The sequence below is a fragment of the Dermacentor albipictus genome, unplaced genomic scaffold, assembly GCF_038994185.2.
Source record: "Dermacentor albipictus isolate Rhodes 1998 colony unplaced genomic scaffold, USDA_Dalb.pri_finalv2 scaffold_28, whole genome shotgun sequence".
Classification (NCBI taxonomy): domain Eukaryota; kingdom Metazoa; phylum Arthropoda; class Arachnida; order Ixodida; family Ixodidae; genus Dermacentor; species Dermacentor albipictus.
Window position 1 is genome coordinate 3,200,338 of NW_027225582.1, and position 26,820 is coordinate 3,227,157.

A 26,820-nucleotide genomic window follows, 5' to 3' on the forward strand; every position below is an offset into this window, starting at 1 on the left:
CCCAGAGTGGCCTACAGACGCAACACTAATTTTAAAGATGTCCTTGTGCACGCCAAACTACAGAAAAAGAAGAAGTTGGGAACCAATCCCTGTGGCCGCCCCAGGTGCTCTACATGCAAACACATTCAATCCACTACTACAGTAAAAAGTACACCGTCGAATTACACACACAAGGTAACTTCGGCTTTCACCTGCACATCAAGCAACGTAGTCTACTGTCTAGAATGCGCCGCTTGTAGCAAACAATACATAGGTGAGACTGGACAACAAATCAATACAAGACTCAATGGTCACCGCGCGGACACAAAACACAATTTACCCAAAGCAGTAGCCAGCCACTTTAATGAACATGGACATATGTTTGACAAAGCAAGGCTCTATATACTACAAACAAATTTCCGTTCCCCTCGCGAAAGGAAATATACGGAATCATACCTCATACACAAGTTTAATTGCCTACACCCGACAGGAATTAATTTGGCACGCGGCAACTTAGAATCTTTAAAAGATGTAACTTAAATCTGAAACTCTCATATCATCAACCAATACACAAAACACATTAGGCCACCAGCCAACTTTAATTCTTAACCTCACCTACTCTTCCATTTCGAGAGAGAAAGAAAAAAGGAAAAAAAATTCCTGCTTACTACTCAATTTAATGTACTCTTTCAGGTTTTTACGTCTATACCAACTGTACGATCCCCTTCTTCCATGTACACTTGCCCCCCCCCCTCTTCTGCACGCGTCACCCTCCTGTTTGTTATACCGATTTCGGCCCCCCTCCTTCCCCCCCCCTTTTTTAAAATCTTTTTTCTTTTTTGAAACCCCCTCGACAACACATTCCAAAGTCAATATGCCTTTTTCGGCGCCTCAACCCAGAATATCGCCTTCTGGAGGCCGCCGTAACGACACCTACGTTAAGCGCGTGGGGCAGTGCCCCTTGAAAGACCATGCCGCTGCCTTTCAGTCACCCCATACATTGCACCGCAGACTTCTCGTCGCCACCTTAACTATTTCAAAATTACTCGACCTATTACTACTATGCTACTCAAGTCACTTTCAACTCATGTTTTTTTTTTTTTTGTGTGTGTGTGTGTGTGTGTGTGGGTTTTCTCCTTCTTTTCTGCCTCTTGTGTTACCCGCGCCTGGCGCACAGACCGCTTGACCGGCCGTTCTAATGCCTCAAAAACATGCCGCCAACGACTCCCCCTGAATACCTCCTAACCTTTCGCATCCCCAACACGCACCCGAGGCCCCGTACTTCTTAAAGATTTCATTTTTCTCTTTCTTTTTCTTTCACTCCCCCCCTTTTTGTGTCTTGGTGCCGCGCTGACTCCCCTCCCTTTTTTTCCCTTTTTTGCGCTTTTTTCTGTTTCTATTTTATTTTATTTTTTCTTTTCTCCCCGCGTGCCCACTCTCACGCTCTTGTCCCCTCGTCTTGAGAATGAGGCTCACAGACGACGGACGACAGCGCCTGTTCCCTCTTGTAATCTCTCTCTTTAAAACCAGCCGCCAGCGACAACACCCGAACGTGACGTCACTGCACTAACCCTTTAAAACTAACACGCCGAGGATGACGAGGCCGCCTTTGACGAAGATAGGTCCTCCTAACGAAACGTTGGCCAGCCTGTCTGAGGCACTCCATCCCTGTTTAGAAACTTTACATCACAGCTAACTGCATTAACTGCGACAAGTGAGTACCGCTAAGAGTGGCAGCCCTGAACTTGTTTCTTTATTGTTTTTTTCTACCTTGCGGGCTCCTAATTCAATTTTAATGCTGCGCAACCGTGTGGGAGAGGATGATGTAACTTAAAGGAAAATCCTCAACAGCTGCCTAGAAGACAGTGGAAAGGTAAAAGAAGCGATGTTGCTGGAATCTACCGAAAAAAAAAACTTTGGCAGAGACGCCTAAGACTCTTTACGTATGGGAATGCGAACACGTTAGAGTACCTTTGGGGAAATGTTTTCGATTCATGTTTTCGACATCAATCAATTAAAGTTCTTTCTGATGATTTGGTGTATGTGTTTGCGTATATGTTGGCCACAGACCGGCTCATTTTACGCACTCATGACGTGGCGTCGAGAGTCGATCGCAGTAGACAAAGCACCGATGAAATCCGAAGAGCATGCGATGCGCCGAACACAGCGCGCTCACTCTATGTACTCACCGAGACCGAAATGTACCTAATTTTATTTTCGGCGACATTGATTTGTGTTGCTCATGGGAACCTCCATCAGAAATTTCACGCCAATCCGAGCATTTTCGACGTGTTTTCACTCTTTGCCCCATCGGCCATATTTGGTACCATCGATCGGTAACGCCGACGACGCCGACGGATTTAGTGCGATAAAGCATATTGACACGTGTACTTGTCTTTATCGGACGACACGTTTTGCCGCCTAACAAATGTTATCGCACAGCGCGGGACACGCCTGCATGTATCCGAAGTTTCTGGAAAGTTATCGATGCTTCTATCCGCTGTCTGTTGTCGCCGAACCTTGTGTTATCTGATTTCATCGCTTGACACGAATGGTGTAGAACTTTGTAGAAGGCATGCGGGTCCCAACGATTAATCAGGAACATTCGATGACTGCTGTATAAAAGCCGACGCGCTTGACCCGCTGATCAGATTTTCGACGATCGCCGACCGTGTTCGCCGCTATCGTTGTGCTATAAGCATATGCTATAAGTGTAGCCTCTTTTGTGGGCAGAGGTTCGCCTAATAAAAGTTAGTTTTGCGTTCCACAGTATTGCTACTGTGTTCTTTGACGTCACGACCACGTGACAAATAATATATTGCTTTCGCATTAATAAATCGATGGTGTCGTAGCAAGCGCCATGGTGATTTTGAGCAACATCTACACCGCATAGGGAATCTGAACCTCTTCACTTATCTGTCGCGTCCCTGCACTACACTTAGATGCTGTACTCGTTTCTTAACGATTTCATTCCGTTTGCTATGAGTGCTTGTTGCGCCAGTTCCGTGATAAATTTTTCGTTAGCTCACGTGCTGTGTTAATTTGCCTTTGTACAGCCCTTAAAAAACAACTCTTTTCCTCTAGTGGTCAACTGAGCTTTGAATGACATGAGCGGGAGAAATTGTAGCCTTTAAAGTGTACCGCTGGTGGTTCGTGCTACCAACATTTAGCTCGTGTGGCATACCAACTGCTTCTCTGATATTCCCCACCATACCATTTCCTCTAAGTCATGGACGTAAGATCCGTAGAGAATCTTTTGCTAATCATTCTCAACTTCAACATGTGACACCTGGTGACGTAGCGACGTGAAATTTTAGGACGTCTCCCCCCTCCCCCAAGTAGCTGTGTCTTTTTAGATAATAAATTCAAGCACCGTAAAGTCGGGAGCCGGTTGTATTGCATGTTAGTTCCTTAGTTCTTGCCTTAGTTTTTACCGCCTCAAATTTAATAACATGTTGCAACGCTTCCGTCTATCAGGAGCGTTGGCCGACTTTCTACTTTAACAACGCGCCACAGAGAACTGTCCGTTCCATCGTGTCTCTTTGCTTTTACGACAACCTTTATTTCGCAATACGTTAGCGCTTACTTTGAACATCTGTAGCCTCCAAAACGGAAGGAGATTAAGCAGCACAAGCTGCCGCAAAGAAAGTCTGTGCAGATACACGTCACTCAATTTCACTTCACTTTAACGGCTCCTCCCGTTATCAGGCCACTATATTTGTGAATTGCAGGTTGGCAGAACGTAGAAAGTGTTGTTCAGGTGCACAAGACATAAAGCACAAGGTTCTCAAAGGTTAGTAGAGGACAAAAACCTGTCAGGTTGGTCAAACGATAACAAAAAACAATTGAGCACCAACCAAAACTTCAGTAAAAAATAAAGCGTTTACTACAGTATACCCAACGTTTCGGGACCATCTTGACCTTGTGCCACTGCTGTCAACCTCGAACAAGGTGCTTAGTTGGTCACAAACTTGCTTTAGTAACGTCACTTACTTAGTAAATTACTCACTTACTTAGGTCACTTACTTTAGTAACGTTCTTGCTTTTACTCAATCGTATCAGTAACCTTACCCGAGTGCCAGCGCTAAAGACACCAAAAAATAAATAACTTCAGCTGCATTCGTAAATACGCATCTATGATATCACAAACCTCACTGTTAGCGCGAGCAGAGAATTGGTGAGGCATGGAAAAACGCAGGAAAAAAGCCGGCGCTGGTGACGCCACTTTCGAGTTCCGGCTCCCCATGACGGCATAACTTTTCGTAGTGCAAGCGCGGGTCTAGCAACTGCTTATCGATAACGAAGGATTACATCACACTCTTAAAGATAAAAATGACCCAGCATAGTGAGGTTCGGTAACTTTTTCGCTGTTGCACCGAGAAATCCCCAAAGGATACTTTAAAATCTGTGACGTCACAATAACCTGTGGCACTGCGGTGTGAGCGCGAACAGTGTACCTCGATGGTAGAAAGGTGATGTTAAGTCACCCTAAGCGCGAACTTGATGTGTAAATATTTCGCCTTTCTTTTCTCTGTCACTATAATCAACCGTTATCCACCAGAGTTTTGAAACAGTACTTGTGTAAACGAGTTAAGTGCTGATATTTAGTTCCTCTATATAGATGAATGTAAAACCACAAATTATTGTGTGTACGTCACCGAACACAGGCAGTGGGAGCTGACTATCCCACTATCCCACCCACTATCCGCACATTCATGGGCACCCACCCATCCACGCACCTGGTGGGTGGATGGTTATATGTATTTGTGTGTGTGTGTGTGTGTGTGTGTGCGTGTGTGCGTGTGCGCGTGCGTGCGTGCGTGTGTAAGCGCACACCCACAACCGGTGGCGGCGGATACTACCAAGGTCTTTCTTCTGCGCCTATTACCGGCTCTTAAGTCCAAATAGAAATTGATTGCCCTAAATTTGCTCCTTACGTTCCCTGCTTTAGCACTACCATTACTCCAACCGTATTTCGCGATTGTTCACTGCTATTTAACTTTTCCTTTACTATCCCTATAGCACAAGGCTTCCCACAGGGTTACTATACGTTTTCATTCACTTTTGTATGGGTAGACCGACATGCCAACAAAATATGCCGTATGGTTTCCGCGCTATGTGCTCAGGTGGGGGGGGGGGGGGGCAGGCGGCGCAAATATTGGATCTTCAAAGTTAAGCTATCGTCAATTTTAATACAGAGATAATGATAGCTACGCAAATGCTGCTTGCCCAGGTGGTTTATGCGCCATGGCGAACACAATTTTCCTAGTGAGTCAGCGAGTAAACTACTTAAAAATTTTTGATTATTTCTTTTACATTTCGGGACTATGGGGCCCTATAACGTAACACTATCCCAGTTCCAATCTCCTGACGTCAAATTTGCGTAACCGCCGACGCAAGTACCGGGCGGTGACACGCAGCGTTGCCTCAACAGCCCAATCAAACACTCTCTTACTTTAAAGGAGGTCACTTTTGTTTGTTTGGAAAACGAATAACATTGCCTACACTAAGCGGCTTGTCTTATCTAATTGGCTCACGCGAGGCGAGGAGCACGCTCAAGTGGAGAGGGATTCGATGGGGCCGAGCCACTGCACTGAATATTGATAACCAGGTGAAGAGGGTGATGCCGGCTTCGGCGATTGGTCCACTTTCGCTTACTTAGCTTGCGGTGGCTCGTCGAAAATCGCGGCGGCATGCAACGGAAGCTTAAGAATGACGCTGAAATGGCTTCTCAGCAGAGAAGAGTTGTCAGAATGAGGTTTAACAAGGTTGTAAACTGGCCGAAAGTGCGCGAAAACGTTGCACGGCCACGCAAAAGTGTTTACTGCGCGCAAATAAACCCATGCTCTCCGGCAGATGCAAGTAGCCAGTGCCTGAGCGATCGGCGGCAGCCATCTTTTATTCTTTTCGAAACGGGGCAGCCTGCGGCTATTCAGATAAAAATTCAGTTTTGCTCGGCATATTATTCCATCTTTAACGCGTACACGTCACTGACGCGGTGATTTTTTGCGGTTTTGTGACGTTGCGTGATAGGCAGGTGCTGTGGGTGCAGCCCGAAAACTTTTTACCTATAGCAGAGCGCTAATGGCGAAAAGGCGTCGAATCAGAAATAATGATTTTTCTTTTGTTCGATCAAATCATGCATAATCAGCGTGTACACGTCATATCAGATGGGGAGCTACCAATTGGAATTGAAAAATTTGGAATAGTTTACGTTATAGCGCCCATGGTATACGAGCTGTGTTAAAAGAAGTATCAAACCTTTCGTCGGCAGAAGCACACTTATTTATTAAGAGGCACAAAACCCTAATCCGCTTGAATGCAGTCTCTTTGGTAGTGCACACCGGGCCGTCGCATTCTGCATGACGTAATCTCTTGACTTAAATTGGGTCGCCTTCAGCGGCATTTTCAGCTTGGGAAATAGCCAAAAGTCACACGGACCGATGTCGGGGGAGTAGGGTGCGTGACGAACAACAGGCATGTTGTGTTTTGTGAAGGAGCTCTGAATCAGGTGTGCAAAAATGAGTGGGGGCGTTAATGTCATGGAGCTGCGAAGTTATTGCCACGAAGGTGACGAAGGACTTCCTGGTAGTATTCTTTTGCAATAGTTTACCCAGGTGGTCCTTGCCCATGATGCACTTCTCCACGGGAGTCGAAGAAAATGCTCAGCGTGACCTTGACATTGCTGCGGCCCTGCCATGCTTTTTCTGGCTTCGGGGGGTTTTTCGCTCATACCCATAAACCCACGACTCATACCCTGTGATCGCGGTGTTCCGAAAGTTTCCACGACTGTTTGCGTTGTCCAGCAGGTCCTGTGCGATTCACAGACGGAGTGGCTTCTGCTCCTTTGTTAGCAGTTTTGATACTAATTTCTTGGACTCTCTCCTCATGCCCAAATCCTAGATCAAAGTTGCCTATACTTATCCAGGGCTTATCCATATCTCGTTCACAAGTGATGTGACGGTCCTCCATGACCAAAGTCCACGAGTACCTCAATGACATTCTCATTTCGGCTTGTTGAGGGTCTGCATGAACGCGGTTCGCTGTACACTGACCTGTGACTATCTATGAAGTGTTTGTACCGCTCCTTTATCCGTGCTGTGGTCACCGCATCGTTCCCGGTAACCTGTTGAATCTTACGAATCGTTTCCACTTGTGTATCGCCTAGGTTTTGGCAAAATGTGATGGGATATCGGAGCTCACGTTGTTCCGTCATTTAACAACTTACTGGAATCCGACAATTGCTCATGACATTTGCTCACCCATAGGTCGACTGCCAGCAACTGAGGCTTTCTGCGGGCGGAAAAAAATTCACGCATTCGCATGAAGGTCCCCTCCAAATCTTCACCGAAGGAAGCCTCCCGCACTTCATTGTTTTACGCGGGAAAGAAGAAGGTTCGATACTTTTTGAACACATCTCCTATGTTTATATTAGAAACTTGAAGACGCTCATATTGGACGACAACTTCATTTATTTGACACTTTTAACGTCCCTGTATTCCAAGATATTCATCATCAAGTTTAAAGCTCAACAGGAAAATTTTGCGTTCAGAGGCAGGTGCCCCAATCCAAAGATGAGCACCCCCCTCTCTCTCTTTCTCACGCAAACACATGTGACTTAACTGTTTTCGTGTAGGTGCCACATGGAGCCGTTAACAGCTGGGCTCGAACTCTCGCCTGGCTGGCTGAAGACTGAGTTCCTCGTTTCGCCTGAAATCGGCGGCGTTCCCTTGAAATTAGCGGACTGAACGTTAAATTTCATGCTAAATATCTCGGAACACCAACGCTTTTGAAGTGACAGATGAAATCCAGTAGTCTTCGAATCTTCAAGTGTCTAATATAAAGATGTGGCATAATCGTGAAGCTAAAAAAGTCAGGAATTTTGGGTTAACTTGCATTTGTTCATTTTACTTTTTCACGAGAATTGTGTCCACCAGAAATCGTAAACTGACTGTGCAAGCAAAGAGAGAGAGAGAGATGCAAACAAGAGAAAGGCAGGGAGGTTAACCAGATTTAAAACGTCCGGTTTGCTACCCTGCACTAGGGGAAGGGAAAACGGGAAGTAAAGACGGAAAGAAGAGCGTGACAAAAATAAAAGCGTGAGAAAGAAATATTAAAAGGGACGAAATGGGGTCATTATAGTCTTTCTAATAGGCCACTGTCACGTAGAAAAGTGAACAAAGCCTTGACCGACTTTTCCTGCGACGACAGTTCACGTCGGCATTCCAAAACTGACTGTTCTGAAAGTGGCCAGTGACATCCGGTGCGCGCTGTATCGAGGACAATGGCAAAGCACGTGTTCGGTAGTCTCATCGCTTCCGTAGTGTCTGCAAGCCGCGCTGTCGTCCATACCGACTCGGAAGGCGAAGGATCTTGTGTAGAAAATGTGGAATAATTTACCTACTCACGTGAAATCCTCACCTACATTATCATCATACCAACGTTCACTGAGAGCTTATATTAATACCCTGTAAACTGTATCTATTTCTTTGAAGCATGTTTATGTTGCTTATTGATGTAATTTATTTTTGTTGTGATGTGTTGCCATAGGTTATATTACTTTAACACTGTAGAAATTGTGTAATTCATTCTTTGTTTGTAACCGCAACTGACGCCTTTTTATTTATGTATTATTATGTAACTAAGAACAAGAGGTCCCGCTGCAGTTTATAACTGTGGGACCTCTTTCTGTATAACTTCTACTGCATATATGTACCACCTATGAATGAAGCAATAAAACTTGAAACTTGAAACTTGAAACTTGAAGGTGACACCAAGCCACAGTCGGCAAAGTACTGCTGTTTCGAGTCGAGGGAGTCCAGATGGGGGTCGCAGTCGAAGGGATGGGTCCAGTCAGTGTAGACGTGTATGCTTTAAGCTTGGTGTGTTTCATAAAGTTTTGATGGCTTCATTTGCAAGCACACGAATTTTCGTTGCAGCGTCTGTTCTTGAGAATGGAATGGAGTCTTGCAAGCCCTCCTGTTGTGCACATCGTGCTGCTGCGTCGGCATGTTCATTGCCCATTATGCCACAGTGGCTTGAAATCCACTGCAACGTGATGTCGTGTCCTTGCTCGACGAGGTGGTGAAGCAGCAGTCTGATTTCTAGAACTAGTTGTTCGTGGGGTCCTCGGCGTAAGGCAGACAACCAAGCAATGAAGAGCAGCCTTGGAGTCAGTGAACACGCTCCATTTCTTGGGTCTTTCTTCAGAAAACACGAAGTGCACAATGAATAGCAGCAAGCTCCGCGACAGTCGATGTAGTCTGGTGAGATAGTCGAATCTTTATGGTGGAAGGTTTTGCAGGAAAGATCACTGATCCTGCAGACCCATTCACCGTGGTTGAAGCGTCAGTATAGACATGATGATGCTCGTTGTACGTCTCGTACAGCAAGAGGAGTGAAAGCTGCTTGAGGGCTGGAGACGAGAGTTGGGCTTTTGTTCGTATTTCTGGTACCATTAGTCGAACCTTTGCTTGAGCCTAGCACCATGGTGGAAACGGAACTTTCGCTGGAGCTGTATAACCTGATGGAAGGTAGGCACGATAAGGCAGGACTGTTTAACAAAAGGAAGCACGTGGTCGATCCTCTGGCAGTGAGGCTAGATGATGGGCAGGGGCTCGAGCAACGTGTCTTACGTGTGCTGTGAGCGCTTCCATGACTATATGGGTCTTGGCTGGGAAATCGTGTGCAATGGCAATTGTTTCAGCCGTTGACGAACACTGCGGCAATCCAAGACACACTCTAAGTCCCTGGGCCTGGACGCTTTCGAGTGTACGGATATTACTTCTGCAAGTGTTGGTCAGCACAGGCAAGCTGTATCGCATATACCCAAGAAAGAGCGCCCTGTACAGTTGCATCATTGCATGTACTGAAGTACCCCAGACATTTCCTCCAAGAAACTTAAACACGTTAAGATATCCGTCAGGCGCTTCTTTAGGTAGGCCACATAAGGACTCCAGCAGAGGTAACGATCAATGATTACGCCTAAGAATCGGGGCGTCCTGATATAAGGTATGCTTTGACCGTCGATAGAGACATCGTATGATCTCATTGGCTTTCAGCTAAACGCGACCAATACGCATTTTTCTGGCGAGATCGTGAGGCCTTGTTCATCTAAGTACGCCGATGTTGACGTGGCAGCGTTTTGAAGTCTGGCGCAAACTTGCGGCCGTGTCACACCAGATGCCCAAACGCAGATGTCATCGGCATACATTGATATTTTAACTGTGTTCGGAAGTCGTTCCATGAGACCAATGAGTACAAGGTTGAAAAGCGTAGGACTCAATACATCGCCTTGTGGAACTCCATGGTGCGTATAATATTGCGAGGTTGGGCCAGCTTCAGTGTTAGGAAATAGAGACCGCCTATGTAAATAACTGCGAGTCCAACAATATAATGGACCGCCTAGGCCCACCGATTCCAATGCTTCAAGTATGGCGTCATGAAGAACGTTGTCTTAGGCTCCCTTTATATCTAAGAACATTGCGACAGATAACCGCTTGCACGTCTTTTGGTGTGGAACATAGGTTACCAGATCGATAACTTTGTCGGTAGAACATCGGTGACGTCGAAAACCAGCCATGGCGTCCGGGTAGATTCCGTTATGTTCAAGGTACCACTCAAGTCTGGCGAGGATCATTCGCTCCATGACCTTCCCAATGCAACTTGCCAGCGCAATTGGTCGGTATGAAGTAATCTCTAAGGGAGACTTGCCAGGCTTAAGAAGCGGTACCAGGCGGCTGATCTTCCAATCTTCGGGAACTTTGCCCTCCTGCCAGGACTCGATATAGGTATTAAGGAGCGCACTTCGTGCCCGTTCACCAAGGTGACATAGCATGCGGTAAGATATGTCATCCGGACCAAGCGACGACGACCGATTACATAGGGCGAGTGCCGCGCCAAGCTCTTGCGTCGTGAAAGGCAGATCCATGCGTGAATCTCGTGAATCTGGAGTACGGTTCAATATAAGCGAACCTGTGCGAGTTGGCTGACCCGCAATCATAGCACAGAAGTCTTCCGCCAGATCAATGTCTTGTCAGCGCTGGAATAGTGCTGGGGCCTTAAACGGGAAACGCTGTTCCGGAACCGAACGTAGACCTCGCACAGTTCTCCATATTTGAGATAGCGGTTTGCGGGGATCTAGCGACGCACAAAATTTCGACCACCGCTGAGCCTCTAGTTTCTCTAGAACAATCTGAAGGATGGTCGACAGATTGTTCTAGAGAAACTGGCCACCCTGTATACGCAATGCCTCATGACCTCGAGCGTACCCGAATCTTGGAAGAACGCTAACATAATCCTAATCCATAAGAAAGGGGACGCCAAAGACTTGAAAAATTATAGACCGATCAGCTTACTGTCAGTTGCCTACAAACTATTTACTAAGGTAATCGCAAATAGAATCAGGAACACCTTAGGCTTCTGTCAAGCAAAGGACCAGGCAGGATTCCGTAAAGGCTACTCAACAATAGATCATATTCACACTATCAATCAGGTGATAGAGAAATGTACGGAATATAACCAACCCTTATATATAGCTTTCATTGATTACGAGAAAGCATTTGATTCAGTCGAAACCTCAGCATTCATGGAGGCATTACGGAATCAGGGTGTAGATGAGCCATACGTACAAATACTGGAAGATATCTATAGCGGCTCCACAGCCACCGTAGTCCTCCACAAAGAAAGCAACAAAATCCCAATAAAGAAAGGCGTCAGACAGGGAGATACGATCTCTCCAATGCTATTCACAGCGTGTTTACAGGAGGTATTCAGAGACCTGGAGTGGGAAGAATTGGGGATAAAAGTTGACGGAGAATACCTTAGCAACTTGCGATTTGCTGATGATATTGCCTTGCTTAGTAACTCAGGAGGCAAAGCAGAAGGTTGGGTCTGAAAATAATCTGCAGAAAACTAATGTTTAACAGTCTCGGAAGAGAACAGCAGTTTACGATAGGTAGCGAGGCACTAGAAGTCGTAAGGGAATACATCTACTTAGGGCAGGTAGTGACGGCGGATCCGAATCATGAGACGGAAATAATCAGAAGAATAAGAATGGTCTGGGGTGCGTTTGCCAGGATTTCTCAGATCATGAACAGCAGGTTGCCATTATCCTTCAAGAGAAAAGTATATGATAGCTGTGTCTTACCAGTACTCACCTACGGGGCAGAAACCTGGATGCTTACGAAAAGGGTTCTACTCAAATTGAGGACGACGCAACGAGCTATGGAAAGAAGAATGATAGGTGTAACGTTAAGGGATAAGAAAAGAGCAGATTGGGTGAGGGAACAAACGCGAGTTAATGACATCTTAGTTGAAATCAAGAAAAAGAAATGGGCATGGGCAGGACATGTAATGAGGAGGGAAGATAACCGATGGTCATTAAGGGTTACGGAATGGATTCCAAGGGAAGGGAAGCGTAGCAGAGGGCGGCAGAAAGTTAGGTGGACGGATGAGATTAAGAAGTTTGCAGGGACGACATGGCCGCAATTAGTACATGACCGGGGTTGTTGGAGAAGTATGGGAGAGGCCTTTGCCCTGCAGTGGGCGTAACCAGGGTGATGATGATGATGATGATGATGGTGATGATGAGTCTCTAGTTTATCCATGCGGCGTTGTATCTTCTTTTGCACTCGCCTGGCTGTTCTTAGATCCTGAATTGACTTAGTGCATCGATATCTTCTTTCGGCACGACGGCGGATCGCACGAAGCCTCCAATTCCAGGTCGAATTCAGAATACCTTGTAGAACACGTTAGTGTGCGCGTGGCTGTCTGTGCCATTTTCTTGATAGCTTGTTAAAGTCCACAAGAGAGGCCTTTGTGACAAGCGTCCTGAATCTGGGATTTAAAGACAGTCCAATCTATTCTTCGTATCGTGGTGGACGAATACGGATTAGACATTCCCTTGATCTTGAGGTAAGTGGGGATGTGGTCATTTCCGTGCGTTTCAATGTCCAAAAACCACTTAACATGTGTGGCGAGGCGGTGGGAGACGAAAGTCAAATCGAGGCAGCTGCTGTACGTTATTCCCCGCAGAAATGATGGACTCGCATCATTCAGCAGGTAGAGACCATTGTTGGAAACTAATGAAGCTAGTCGTCTTCCCATCGCTTAACCTTTGAGCTTCGCCAAATGGTATGGTGTGCGTTGAAGTCCCCGGTGATAATCCATGGACCAGGTTGTGTTTTTAAGATGTTTTCTAGTCTTTTGGCGTCAAATCGACTTGATGGAGACAGATACACCCCCAAGAGTGCAAAAGTCACTTTCCTATTTTTAACAGTCATGCACACATACTATGGTGAACGCGCATGTCACTAGAGTGATATCATGTGCTAACAGAAGCCTTGGTTTCCTAAAACGTCATCTACGTCTAGCACCACCAAACCTAAGAGTGCTGGCATAGAAGTCACTCGTACGCTCTAAGCTGGAACAAACTGTCTAGAATCAGTGCATAATCGTGCCACAAGATTCATCCATTCATGCTATTCATATAATGTCAATATATCATCGTTAAAAGCAGAATCCGGCTTAACAAGCCTGACTTGTCGGCGTCGTATCGCTACTGTGTACTTATTTCATAGGTTTTTTTACAGCTCACTTCATCATCCACCCTACATCAGTCGTCCTGCACGCATTTCACTCCGCATTGGTCATCCCTTTCAAGTCGCCCGTCCACGTACGCACACTACCACTTTTGCCACATCATTCTTCCCACGTTCAGCCTCGGACTGGAACGGCCTTCCACACGACATCGCCGCAATCACCTGCCCATCGACGTTTTTGAACTGTATAATTAACATATTTACCAGCGAGCAAACTTGTACCTAAACATCTTTCCCTTGTGTATATAATTTATTCTGATTGCTACCTACCCCTTATGTAATACCCCGAATACTGGGGGCCTTTAAGGTAATAAAGTGAAGTGAAGTGAAATATTGTCATCATGAGATTGCACCGGTTGGACGACGTAAGTGAGTTCACGACGAATAAACACGACGACCTTTCTACTTTTGATGTCGCTTGATGAGAATATTGTCTCGTAGCCGGATAGTCTTATTGGATGGGATCATGTTGGTTCACAGATGACAATGATTGGAAATCGGTTAGTGAGAACAAATTGACGAAAATCGGCGATGCGAGATCTTAGACCTCTCGCGTTCCACTGAAGGATCGACGCTTCTCTGACCTCCTTGCGAAATGAATGGTGATTGTCAGTCATGGCTTCACTCAAGGCTTGCTAGGACGGGGCTCAGCGCGTCGAGCACTAGTAGTCCACTTCGAGCAGATGGAGTGTCAACGCTTGTCAGCATGTCCCTGATGACATTCACAATGTATCGCAGCACCGGGATCATTTGGCAGTCGACTGTTGAAGCCTCACCAACAGAAGCGGGCTTCGATGGGAGCATCAAGTGTGGAGGCTCCTTAGAAGATTGAGAACTTGCAAGCGCCGGCCACTCTTCCACGGGGGCAGCCTTTCCCATTTGAGGCCTCCTTGTGCTCTCGAGCGTTCTGTTTGAGGATGATGGCGTTGACGCAAGCGGTGCACGAACTTCACCCTGTCTTGGGCGTTTCCGTCAATGACGACGTCGACGCCGGATCTTTTCTGAGGCTTCTCTATGGGTTGTGTAATCCCTGACCATTTGCTTCAGAACTTCGAACTCTTTTTTGATCCTTGGGAATTCTTTAGATGTCGCTTCATGGGTGCCTTCACAGTTGCCACACCTAAAGGTTGTTGCACGGCAGACATCTACAGTGTGTGGCTCCGCGCACCGGAGGCAAATTGGGGAGTTTGCACAGGCGCCCTTAACATGCCCGATCTTGAAGCACTTGTGGCATTGAAGCGCCTTTGGGACCCGCCGCACGACATGTCGGAAGTCACCGACCTCTACGTGCGAAGGGACCCCTTGAACACAATCTTCACACAACGGCTGTTGCCGAGTCGGCATACGCGCGTGATGACCACTCCTTTGTATGCCAGTTTGATCAGAATTGGCAGGTTCGAGTTCGAAATAGCCAAGTCAACATCGTAGATCACACCTGCAGTGCAGGCCCCATCCCTAGGTATGACCGGTCGTACTTTTACGTTGCCCAAATCTGTTATCTGTCGTAGCATCTCCAGCGTGGCTCCACGGGTTGTGTCGACAGCTAGAACATTCTTTCGTGTGTTCAGCCGGACTTCCTTGATTTCGTTTGGCGCCTTCCCCTCAAGAAAAACAGAGAGAGATTGCCTGTTGAATACTCAAAGGTTGACGGAAGAATCCACTGGCATGAAGAGGATGGTGTGCGGCCAACGTTCGCTACCTGCCTGCATGCTTGACGTACTCGCTGGTGACGACGCCTTGATAAGCCTCCTTTTAGCCCTTTGGCTCCTCACCGACACGAAGCTGTCATCGGATGAGTCGTCACCTGTGATTGAGTAGACCTCTGTGTCTTCGCTGGTGCTGGACCAGGTGCCTCGTTTCCTTGAGGAACTTGTCAATGTAGTATTCTGGCCAGACGGGCCGGGAATAGGCTCTGCATCCATGGCCACAGGAGTAGGAGTCTCTCTTGAGCGTTCACTGGTGGTTGACCAGGTGCCTTGACTCATAGAATAGCTTGCAGTTGCAGACTTCTGGCAGCATGAGCCTGCTGAACGTTCCGCGTCCATCGCCTCACACCACGACGCGGAAAGCGCCCCAGAGGCTGATGAAAATTTGACGAAAACTGGCTAGCTGGGACAGGTGCGTTCTAGCACTGAGTAACTTCGTCGTCTTTTTCTGTGCAAGCAACATTTTCGTAGCTATAATAGCCTTTTCAATAAAGTTGATGGCGCTTTAAATTTGAAGGAACTTTGCATTCGTCAACGGCAAATTAATTTTGTTCTGTTACGCTGCTCTTAGACATTCCATGTTGCTTAGGCCAGTAGTGCAATGTCCTTAGAATTATCGTAAAATTGTTCTTTTTATTTAATTCTTCACTGCGTGACGTACTTCAATCGTTGGCTGCTTATCCATCTCGCCATTCCAGTATGCTGTTTCTTCCTTTCTAACTTTACGTCTAACGCCATTTTATTGTTTTAGTGTTGCGTTGAGGAGGCATACTGCACACTCTAGGATACGTGCAACAGACGTGCACTGGAATCGCAGCAGCCTCCACCCATAGCAATAATGTCTGCGTGCGTGCCCCCCCCCCCCCCTCCTGCATTTAGCGACACTTGTAACAGTAAGGGCGTGCGTCGGCTGAAATACAAGCGAAGCACATAACTCTTCAGCATCCAATGTAATGAATCAGGCGTTATGAATCTTTAATCACGCGCTAGCTGTACGCAAATGTACACTGCTTGCAAGTTGTGGTGCGTCTACGCAAATGTACACTGCCCGCAAGCTGTGGTGCATCTCCAGCGGCGTACGAATGCAACGATTATTTGTATTGCGCTGTGCTTTTACCTCGGGGCACCCCTACTATCACGCAGAGACGATGCCAGACGCTTAGCCTCGTTTAAAAGCTCGGGATAACGGCTATCAGTTTCATACCCTGCGGCGAAACTGACCTGTGCAGGTCGACACATATTAGGTCGCAGGCGCCACGCCAAGCAATGAGCATCGCACTGTCTTGAGGCTGCGAAATACAAAAGGTTTAAACATGGCTAGTTCACCGTAAGTAAGGGTGACTGCTGCATCGAACCGCAAAAGCTTTTTTGTTTTCGTTTTGTCGGGAACGTATTCCAGGTTAGCGTGGCATCATGAGCACTTGCATTTTCCTTTCAAACGACATTTTTAACGATACGAACAAGTTGGTGTCGAGCTTCTTTTCAGAAAGTGAAGATGCAAGTGGGGGGGGGGGGGTACTGCGCACACATGTTTACTCTGCATATTGTAAACGAACAAAAAGACAAATATCCACGCGACGAGCTTTAAAGTGAAGTGAAATATGTGGGAACAAGGGAGAAACGCCCGACGGGGCAGCGACACCGGCGTGCGTCCCCTTCTCGGTGTGTATCACGACGGCTTTCATTAGAGAGCCTGACGCTAAGGACAAACCACTGCTTGAAGTATAATTCCTTAACTCTTTCCTTGGACTGTGAGGAACGTTACTTGGTACCAGACGATAGTATTCATCATGTTTGGTGATGCATTCGTAAAATAGTCTTGCTCACTAGAGGTGCTGGCAAAACTCAATTTGCGTATTCCAATTCAATAAATAGTTTGTTATATCTCGAGCACATTAAGCAGTGCACTAAGATTAGTTGCATCCGAGCTGACGTATCCTTAGGGTGCTTCGTAGCTCCCCACCCTCCCTTCCTTCATCCCAAGCATCAATTTATTTTATAACACAAGCGTGTCATTTGCATATAGTGCGTACAAATGGCAAGTATTTTTTGAAATGAAAACAACTGTGCATTTAAACATTTGTTTTGTACTTGAATATGACCCCATTGTACACAAATGATGGCTAAAAGGTTTAATTATTAAAATTTTTCTGGCCGGATTTACGTGCAAGTACCACTATTTGATTACGAAGCGCGCCATTGTCGGAGACTCCGGAATTATTTTGATTACCTGGTGTTCGTTGAAGTGCCGCTAAATCTAAATACACTATTGTTTTTGCATTTCGTCCCTTTGAATTGCGGCGGCCGCAGTCGGGATCGAGCCCGCGACCTCGTGCACTGCCGCGCAGCGCCTGCCAATGAGCTACCGCGACGGGATTGCTACAAGATTGATGTTGAAATAAAGCTTGACGATGCTCTATTTAAGATGTTCGGCTTGTTTCCCAAAGCAACGGTATTTATATACTTGAAAAGTTTAAAATAGTAAAGTACCTACCGAGGTGGCGCAGTGTCTAGGACGTTCGGCTACTGGGCATGAGGTCGACATCCAGTCGCGTGCAGCCGTGTTTTGACGGGAGCAAAACGTAAAAAACGCTCGTGTGCTTATGTTTATAGCAGCGTGGCAAAGAACCCCAGTTGGTCGGAACTAACGCGGAGCCCTCCACTAACGAGTCTTTTGTAACCCCAGGGTTGTTTCTTCTTTAGTTTTTTTGGAGGGGGGGAGGGGGCGTTGAATTCTATGAATCAGTTATTCAAATTTTATAGCCCAGATTCAATGACGTGTCATGATATGCTCTTTTGTTTCAAGTCATATGACAATAATCGCTCCATATTCGTGCCTTTTTTAATTCTTGAACCCTAGACCTGATTATATACCAATAGAAAGTAGGTAGAGTGGTTATATGTAATGTGCTATTGATTCTCAAGAGCATTTTATATACTGGTGAACCCCTAATGGGAGACGTCCCGAATCTTTCCATACTGCTATACTAGCGTCTTCTTCATCGCATTGTAGGCGAACAGATAAAAAGTACCTTCTTAGATTTTGGAAAGACCTCCTCATGCATAAAATTATTTTTGCCGCATGATATTCAAGCTTCGTGTGGCACAAACAGCATGACTCGCACTGCAACGCTATACCGGACGATTTGCACCTTTGCAATAAAGACAAGTGCTCATTGTATAGCGAGAAGAAGTTGAAAACCTTCTCTGTTGTTTGGTGTAATACTAGTTATAAAGTGGTTTTTATATAATAAGTATGGCAGTAGTAGTTAGTGTAAGCATAATCTGCATTGATACATTTTATTGCGATAGCAATTATATGGACAATCCACGCGCATTTCTGCCGTCGCCGTCGCCGTGATGTTCTGTATACAGTCCAAGGGCGACAACACCGCCGCCGCGCGTCGTGTGCTGTGTGTGCGAGTGAAAGCGCGCGAGGGGAGCCGGCGATCACGGTTCAACCTGGCGCGCGCGAACGAAGAAAGCGAAGGGCAAATGGGCTGTTTTTGGTCGCACGAAAGGCCGGGGGGGGGGATGGCAGGGAGGGAGGGTGGGAGAGGGGGTTGGCGTTGTGCTCCGGCAGGCAGTTGCATTTCGCGACCGCGCGCAAGCGGAACTGATGATTGCGGTTGAATCTAGCGTGCCACATATAGAGGCAAGCGGGAAGGCAGCGCGGGAGGGAGGGGGCGACTTCGACTCGGCCAAGTCTACACTCAGTACCGCTGCGCGGGGTCGTGCGCGCCATATCTTGAGTATGATCTGCAGATGGCTGATGCTTTTGTGCGTGGTGTGTGCTCGCCGCTCTTACGTTGAAGTGGTAGACCCCATGAAGGTCACTTGGCTCACCGCTGCTGCTGCGTTCTTCACACCAGCGTTTCGACAGCGAGATGCCATGCTCATCTATTGTGACGTGTTCATGTTTGCTCGTGCACGCTCACGCCATATGCTCGTTAGTTCAGTTAGCAAGCGAATGTTTCCAAGTTTATACGGTCGCTAAAAGTAATATCCTTACTTCATGCAACTGTGCGCTAGTTTGCGATCGCAATCGATGCTTCGCCTTGCCGGCGGAACTACGCCTGTTTTTTTATATAGAAACAGTTTCACAGGCGTCCTTGTTATCAACAGAATAATTTTAGACTCCCGGAAGGTTGTGCAGACTGCGTGGCGTTCCCTGATACATAAAAAAAAAACTAATGATGTACTATGTGGATATTCAGAGAAACGCGCTTGTTATGATATCTGATAAACTCTCCTATGCACTGACCATGACATTTCAAACCATGTCACTATCTCTCGAAATCAGCTTTTTGCTGCTCAAAGCGATTTTTTACAGCGAAGGTGTATATGGCTAGGCTTCCATGCATTTTTATTCTCCGTTAACAAAAACTATCATCATCAATGGCTCATACCCCAGTAAGCATTCATGCTCCTGTAAGCACGCAAAAAATTCAATGGTTCACAGTCCCATATGGCAGAGCCTACAAGCACACAGAGAAGTGAAGCGAACAGTTCTTAAATTCTTTCTAATCACGCATAGATCACAGAGAAAACATAGCATGTCGAAAACTGTCATCATCAGTGGCTCATACCCCCCAGAGCAAAAGCTCATACCCCGGTAATCGATGGATGGGTGCAAAACTTTAATGAAGGTCCTGAGGTACGCGACTCAGTGCGCTGCGGGCCGCTCCCACGTTGGGACAGTCAGGCCATGCCCGACGGCCGCATCGTGGGCCCTCTGGACAGCCCATAGTTGCGCCACGGCATCGGGGCTCTTGATAGCGGAGAGCCACTTGTGCTCACTGATTTGTTCTGTGCCTCGTAACTAGGGGCAACGCCAGAGCATAGGGTCTAGGCTAGCGATGTCATTGCAGTGCCTGCAAGAACTAGTGGCATAGGTGTCGGGATAAAGCTTGTGGAATAAAGCCGGGTTGGGATATGAGCCTGTTTGCAGTAATCTGAGGGTCAATGCCTGCGCTCTATTTAACTTCTTGTGTAGAAGGGGAGAGTCTCTCCTGCTGAGGTAAAAGTGTGGCGCAATTTTTTTGTATGTGGTCGGTTGATCTCTGTTCTCCAACACTGCAGGCCGGCGGTGGAGTTTTCCATGGTCGCAGAAAGCGAGACCTCGCGCCTTGGAGTGGGCCAGCTCGTTGAGGTTTGTGGGGCCTCCCATGATAGATCCCATGTGAGCGGGGAACCACGTGAGAGTGTGGGTGGCGATGCTTTTGCCGTCGAGGATGCGACAGGCTTCCTTACACACAGCGCCAACGCTGAAGGCGCGGATGGCTGCCCTGGAGTCGCTGAAGATATCGGCATGTCCGTCGTCCAGGAGGGCCAAGGCAATGGCCACTTGCTCGGCCGCACGCGACGACGGTCTTCGCACCGAAGCGGCGTTAATGGTCGAACTCCTGTGGTTGATCGACACTACCGTGAAATTGTTGCTGTTGCCATATTGGGCCGCGTCAACGAAGCAGCTGCCGCCAGGGAGTTCTGTAGCGCGGCATAGGAGCGCCACCGCCCTGGCCTTCCTTATTTCTACGTTACGCTCAGGATGCATGTTGCGCGGGGCGGGCGATATGATGATGCTATCTTTCTGCTCTTTCGGAAGGCCCAGGTAGGCGTCTTCGACAGTGGCCGGTGGGACGCCCATCTATGTTAGGAGTCGTCTGCCTGCCCTGGTGCCGGAGAGCCTGAGAATCTGTGCCCTTTCTTGTGCTTCTGCAATTTCTTCCAGGTTATTATGAATACCCAACTGCAGGCGTCGGTCGGTGCGTGTGCAGTTTGGTAGTCCGAGTGCGCTCTTGATTTCCCTCCTTATCATGGCATTTAGCTTGTCTCGCTCGGCCCTCTTCCAGATGTGCATGGCCGCTACGTACGTGAAATGGCATAACAAGAAAGCGTGGACTAGCCTTATCCGATTCTCTTCACTCAGGCTTCTTCTGTTAGCTACCCGCCTGATTAGACCAATGACGCTATCCGTCTTCTTTGCTAATTTGTGAATGGTGATGCTATTCGTGCCCACCCCTTCGAGTGTCATTCCCAAGATTCGAATTGACGCGACTTTGGGAATAGGATCTCCGCACTTGGTGTAGAGATTATTGTCAATTTCAGTGGGGGGGGGTTCCAGTTCTGTGGCTTGCGGCCCTTTCTAGTTGCGGTGTAGAGAAGGAGCTCCGATTTCTTTGGGGAGCACCGGAGTCCCGTGTCGCTTAGAAAGCGCTTTGTAGTGTCGACAGCTTCCTGGAGAGCGGCTTCGACTTGTCCGTCACTGCCACCCACGCACCAGACAGTGATGTCGTCTGCGTAGATCGTGTGACCGATGCCCTGGACGTTGCCTAGGTATCTTGAGAGGTCAACCATTGCGATGTTAAAGAGGAGCAGTGAGATGATTGACCCCTGGGGGGTGCCTCTTCTGCTCAGCTGCATTTTCTCCTATTCCAAATCTCCAGCCTTGAGGGTGGCGCATCGTTTGTTCAAGAAAGATCTGACGAAGGCATGGAAGGACGAGCCTAGGTCGAGTTTGGAGATGGCGTCGAGAACGAACTCATGACGGATTTTATCAAAAGCCTTCTCCAATTCCAAACCAAGGCTCTCGTGTTCCGAGTGCAGCGTTCCAGGATTTGTATCTTGATAACCTTCATGGCATCCTGGATGGAGAGGCCTGGCCTGAAGCCTATCATGTTGCGAGGGAAAAGGTCGTTGGTCGTGATATACTCAGCGATTATGTTATGGATGGCGTGCTCGGCCACCTTCCCTACCCACGACGTCAGTGAGATGGGGCGGAGGTTGTCCAAGCTCGGCGGTGTACCGGGCTTTGGGATTAGTATGACCTTCGCCAACTTCCATTCTTCCGGTACAATTCCCTCCTCCCAAATTCGATTTATCTCATCTGTGAGAAACTCGATCGATGCGTCCTCTAGGTTTCTGAGAGCCTTGTTGTTAATGTGATCCGGGCCGGGCGCTGACCTACTATTGAGGTCGTGTAGGACGCGACGGATTTCACAGACTTTGAAAGGCTCGTCCAGCGCGGAGTTCAGCTTCCCTTTGTATACTGGGTATGCCGCATCATCGGCCACAGTTTTGAGCGGCAGGTACTTCTTAGCTAGCATCACCAGCACGTCCTTTCACGAAGACGATTTCTTATCTTCGTGGAGCACTTTAGCGAGGACACTTCTCTTGTTTGACTTGGTGCCGGAGTCAGCAATAAAAAAAATGCAATGATTCATAGTCCCGTGAGGTTCATGGCTACTCACTATGCGTGAATTGAATGAAGCTGCAATGACATTACCCCTGCTGTCGTTGTCGGTGATTTCAATGTGCATGCGTCGTTACCGAAGCGGTTTACGCGTTGCGTGTGCGGACATATTCATTACCATTCCACACCGATCCGGCCCAACCGACCATCCAGTGGCATACGTGCATCAATTTGACATTATCAAGGAATGTGATTGGAGTTGCGAGTAAAATAGTGATCACCGATCAAGACAGTAGATGAGCGTGCGTACCTTTCTTCACAATGACCACCCATGAAGACAATAAATGAGTTAGCACCTACGTTCAAAATTATGTGTCACCTCTATCTCGTGTGCTAAACAGCTTCGCTGGTCAACCACCTTCACAGAGTGTAATGGCTCATGATTTTCGCTTTGCAACTATGCCTTGAAGTTGGGAAGTACAGCTGCGTGCAAGTTTTTTTTTTTTCACGTGATACGGCGTTAGCAACTGCTAAAGGGGGTCACTTGCTCAAAGCGATGTAACGAAAATATGTTATAGAAGTATCACTTTTACCTTTGCAACCATACTACCCATGCACCTCTTCTGGTATCGTTGTGTAGAAGAAAAAAAAAATTACACGACTTTATATATGTCGCGTGCGCAAATGGCGCTGTTGCAGCGCCGCACTCCACACAAAGGGAGCCAAATTAAGCCTCGCACGCGGTGTGCAGAGACTCGCAGCTCAGCAGTACCTTTGCCATCCGGGCAGGAATGGTCACGTTTTAGAGAGCTCAGTGCGTCATAGTATGTATAATTTATCAAACGTAAGCTGGTGCGCATCAGGAGTTGTAAGACATACAAGTGTGGAATATAGTGCAAATCTTTCATGCTTGTCGGCCAAATTTCCTTGAATACATATTCTGTGAACGATGTTGTTGGCAACCAGGTGCTGCCTCAGCGAAGCCTTTCACTATCCTTTCTCGCTTTTCTAACGCCTAGCAAGCTGAAAGCTGTGCTGACGCAGACAGATGCCTGCAATAGTCTGTCCTATATAAACTAAACAATGTTAAACTTATAAAGCTGCGCAAGGATATGCTTCGTTGCAAATAGCGCAGCAGCAATATCGCTAACGATTAAAAAAAAGCCGAATGTCTTGCACGCCGGCATGCGTGTCTGTGCAGCTTGACCCATTTATAATAGAGTGTACGATCACAATCGCTATACGAGACAACCAACGTACCATATTCAGACTATTTACGTGTTTTATTTATGCACGAACAAAAGCTTTGGTCAATAAAGCGTGCGCTAAGTTACCGTAATGAAGACCAAGGGTACATTTGGACTCGGGCGCTCGCACTGCGGATGCGAGCACATAAGACGCAGAACCAAGGCAGGCGTTCGGCGAAATGGTGCCTCGCCTCCTTTCGTTTGCATTACATTACGCCAAGCAACGATACATGCACAGAATTCGCACATGCAAAAGCTGATGATGAAAGAAAAGATGAAGGAAAAGTGATACCTTGGCTATGGCATAGGTGTCGTTTGTTAACGTTAGCAGCAAATTTCCATTTTACTACCCTTATTCAAAGCCGGAAATGCAAGAGCATACAGCACAATCGCAAATATTACACCATCTAGAGCGAATTAGATGTCGAAACACCCTGTACGGATTCATATTTTCTTTAGAAATTCCGGAAATGCATGCACTCGTTAGTAGAACACCCTTTGTGACAAGGACAATTTCGTTAGCATAAAGTTGCTAAAGGCATGTTTTTTGCGAAACATGCACCTTGCAGTATTCACGGGGGGCTAGGCAACTTCAACATTTCCAGCAAGTAAAAAGACAAAAGTCTCTATGTCCCAGTGGTTCGCGTCGCGTCATTGTTCGAGCACGGGTCGCACTAGACTACGGTCGCCAACCTGCTACTTCATGTGTACACGACATTCCCATTGGCGAAGGGGAAAAACATAGCTTTTCCTTTTATTTCATACCCTGCTTCTCGCTTTTTGCCACTTGCTTCATCTGTGTCGTTTCACCGTCGTGTTGTTTTATAGGTCAGCTGACAATGGTCAGTGAATCATAACGCTTAAGGCAGTCATAATTCATCACGCGCATATTCTTTCAGCGCCGGCGCCAGCGCTATGTTACGCACAGTAAGTATTGTGCACTTTGATACAGTATTCGCTGGAATAAACATTCGCAGGTGCATGGCAGATGAAACTACTATCGAGAAATATACATAATTTATAATGGAGGTGGAGTGGCTTGGCCGTAAAGTGAAAAGGCACAACTGCTTTGTCCTGTTTTCTCCTTGATGCCTTTGACGTCTTATAGCAAGCTTCGCTTAAATTGTTTCTCTTTGCTGTGGATTTGTAGATAAACTGAAGTACTGAGAAGCAAAACATCATCCTATCAGTGGTACTAGAGGCGCCTAAAAATTAAAAATAAGTTATTGGATCTTACTTGCCAAAACCACAATCCGATTATGAGGTCGCCGTAGGGGGGGGGGGGGGGTGACTGGAAATTTGGACCAACTGAGGTTCTTTAACGTGCACACAAATCTAAGTACATGGGTGTTTTACCATTTTGCCCCCATGAAACCGCAGCCCCATAGACGTGATTCGACCCCGTGACCTCGTGCTTAGCAGCCCAACACCACAGCCACTAAGCAACCGCGGCGGGTAATAGAGGAGCTCCTGCATTGTTGAGGGGCTGTTATTCTCTGCGTTTGTGTAGGCAGGGGGGTTAGGAACGTTTGCCTTTGCATTGAATTAGAAACGAGGGACACTAATACAAAAGAGAAGCGGAGCGGTGAGGTAACACTTCCGACTGCCAATCTGTAGGTAAGCAGTGCACACCTAGCCTGCGTGGTTTTATTTTTGTCCACCTTATTTTTGATAAATGTCTCGGGGAACAATTCAATATTACTTCGGCGGGTGGTCCGAAAAACTAAGGTAATTACAGAATAAAAGATTTCATTGTGAAAATAACACGTAGAGTGCATTTCAACAAAACACACATTGCGGGAAGGTGCTATTCAAAGAAACCGCCCTTTCAGATGGGTGCATTAGTTCGTGTAAACCATGAATGTAGGGATGATAAGTTATAGATGCACGAAAACACCTTTAAGGGTGCGACTTTCCGTAGTGCACGGTTCACTGCGCTTTTTGGGTTACAGCATGCACAAAAACTAAATTTTGTACGAAAATCACTGAACTGCAGTAATGACAGTGCTGAGGATGTTTGATGTATTTCGTGGACACTTATGAGGTGTCACAATGAAAAGTAATCCGTTCACTAGTCATCATGCTTCATGCATTCTCAAATTGAGCACGAAATGTAGCAGGCATTTCAATAAGCAGCTGGACAGGGCAGGTCGCATTTCGAGTGAAAGGATTGGCTATAACGCTGTGCGTACAAGAATAATGTCTGGCTCAGTTGTCAATAACGACATCAACTAACTGCTGAACATTCTCTGCTTACCGTGTTTAAAAAGTATTCCTACGCCTCTGCAAAACACTACAACATAGCGGCATACGCGGCGCACACAGCATTCCCTTTCCGTTATCTGCACGGGCCATTTCGGGGAAAGACCGCAGGTACTATATAGTACAAACAAACCACATCCTGGTCAGTTTTATAAGTTATTATTTGCCCCACTGCTTGTGAAATTACAATTGGTAGTGGTGAATTTCCCACAGGTGAGGTCAACCAGACTTCGATCAAATCTCACGCTTGCAGCGTTTCCGCAATTACCACGCTCTCGCAATTGCGTTGACATCGCAAAATGCCATTCCTCACCTGCAGGCAAGTTATGCGGTGAGGAATGGCACCTATAGAATTATAGCACCCAACCTATAGAATTCTTCCCCAAAATAGCATTGTGCAAATTGTGCACTTTGCACAGTCAAAGAATAGCAGCGGTTCACGCTATCTGCGTGCGCTCGCGTTTCATATTTCTGCTGTAATTTTCTGCCCTGCGTTTCATAAACTATTGTCTTGTCCAGGTACTTCCACTGCATTGGCAACTACCGCGCCGTCTATGAGTGCAACAACTCGGAGGATGCTCGGCGCGCCGCTGAAGCGATCAGCGACTGCCCCGAGGAAGCCGACAACGCGGGAGCCGACAGTGCTGCCGACCAGGAGGCCAACCGCTACGGCCGAGGCGGTGGCGACTGTGCCCACCGGTACCTGGCTGCGGTGCGTTGCGCTTACAACGCGCAAACCAGGAGGTGCGGATGAGGCCGCGAAATCAAGCTGCGGAGTCATGCATGTTGCGATCTCCTTGAGCCATTTGAAATAAGGCCACTCTAATCTTTCA

General features: G+C 47.1%; 1 protein-coding gene across 1 annotated transcript; it reads left to right on the top strand.

Annotated features, from left to right (window-relative positions):
* The first annotated feature begins 1,190 nt into the window (after positions 1-1,190).
* On the top strand, positions 1,191-26,820 carry LOC135897593 (serum amyloid A-5 protein-like). Its single transcript, XM_065426274.1, has 3 exons — positions 1,191-1,257; positions 1,672-1,693; positions 26,507-26,820. Exons 1-3 carry the CDS (start codon positions 1,191-1,193, stop codon positions 26,739-26,741), a joined length of 324 nt encoding a protein of 107 aa, XP_065282346.1. The 3' UTR covers positions 26,742-26,820.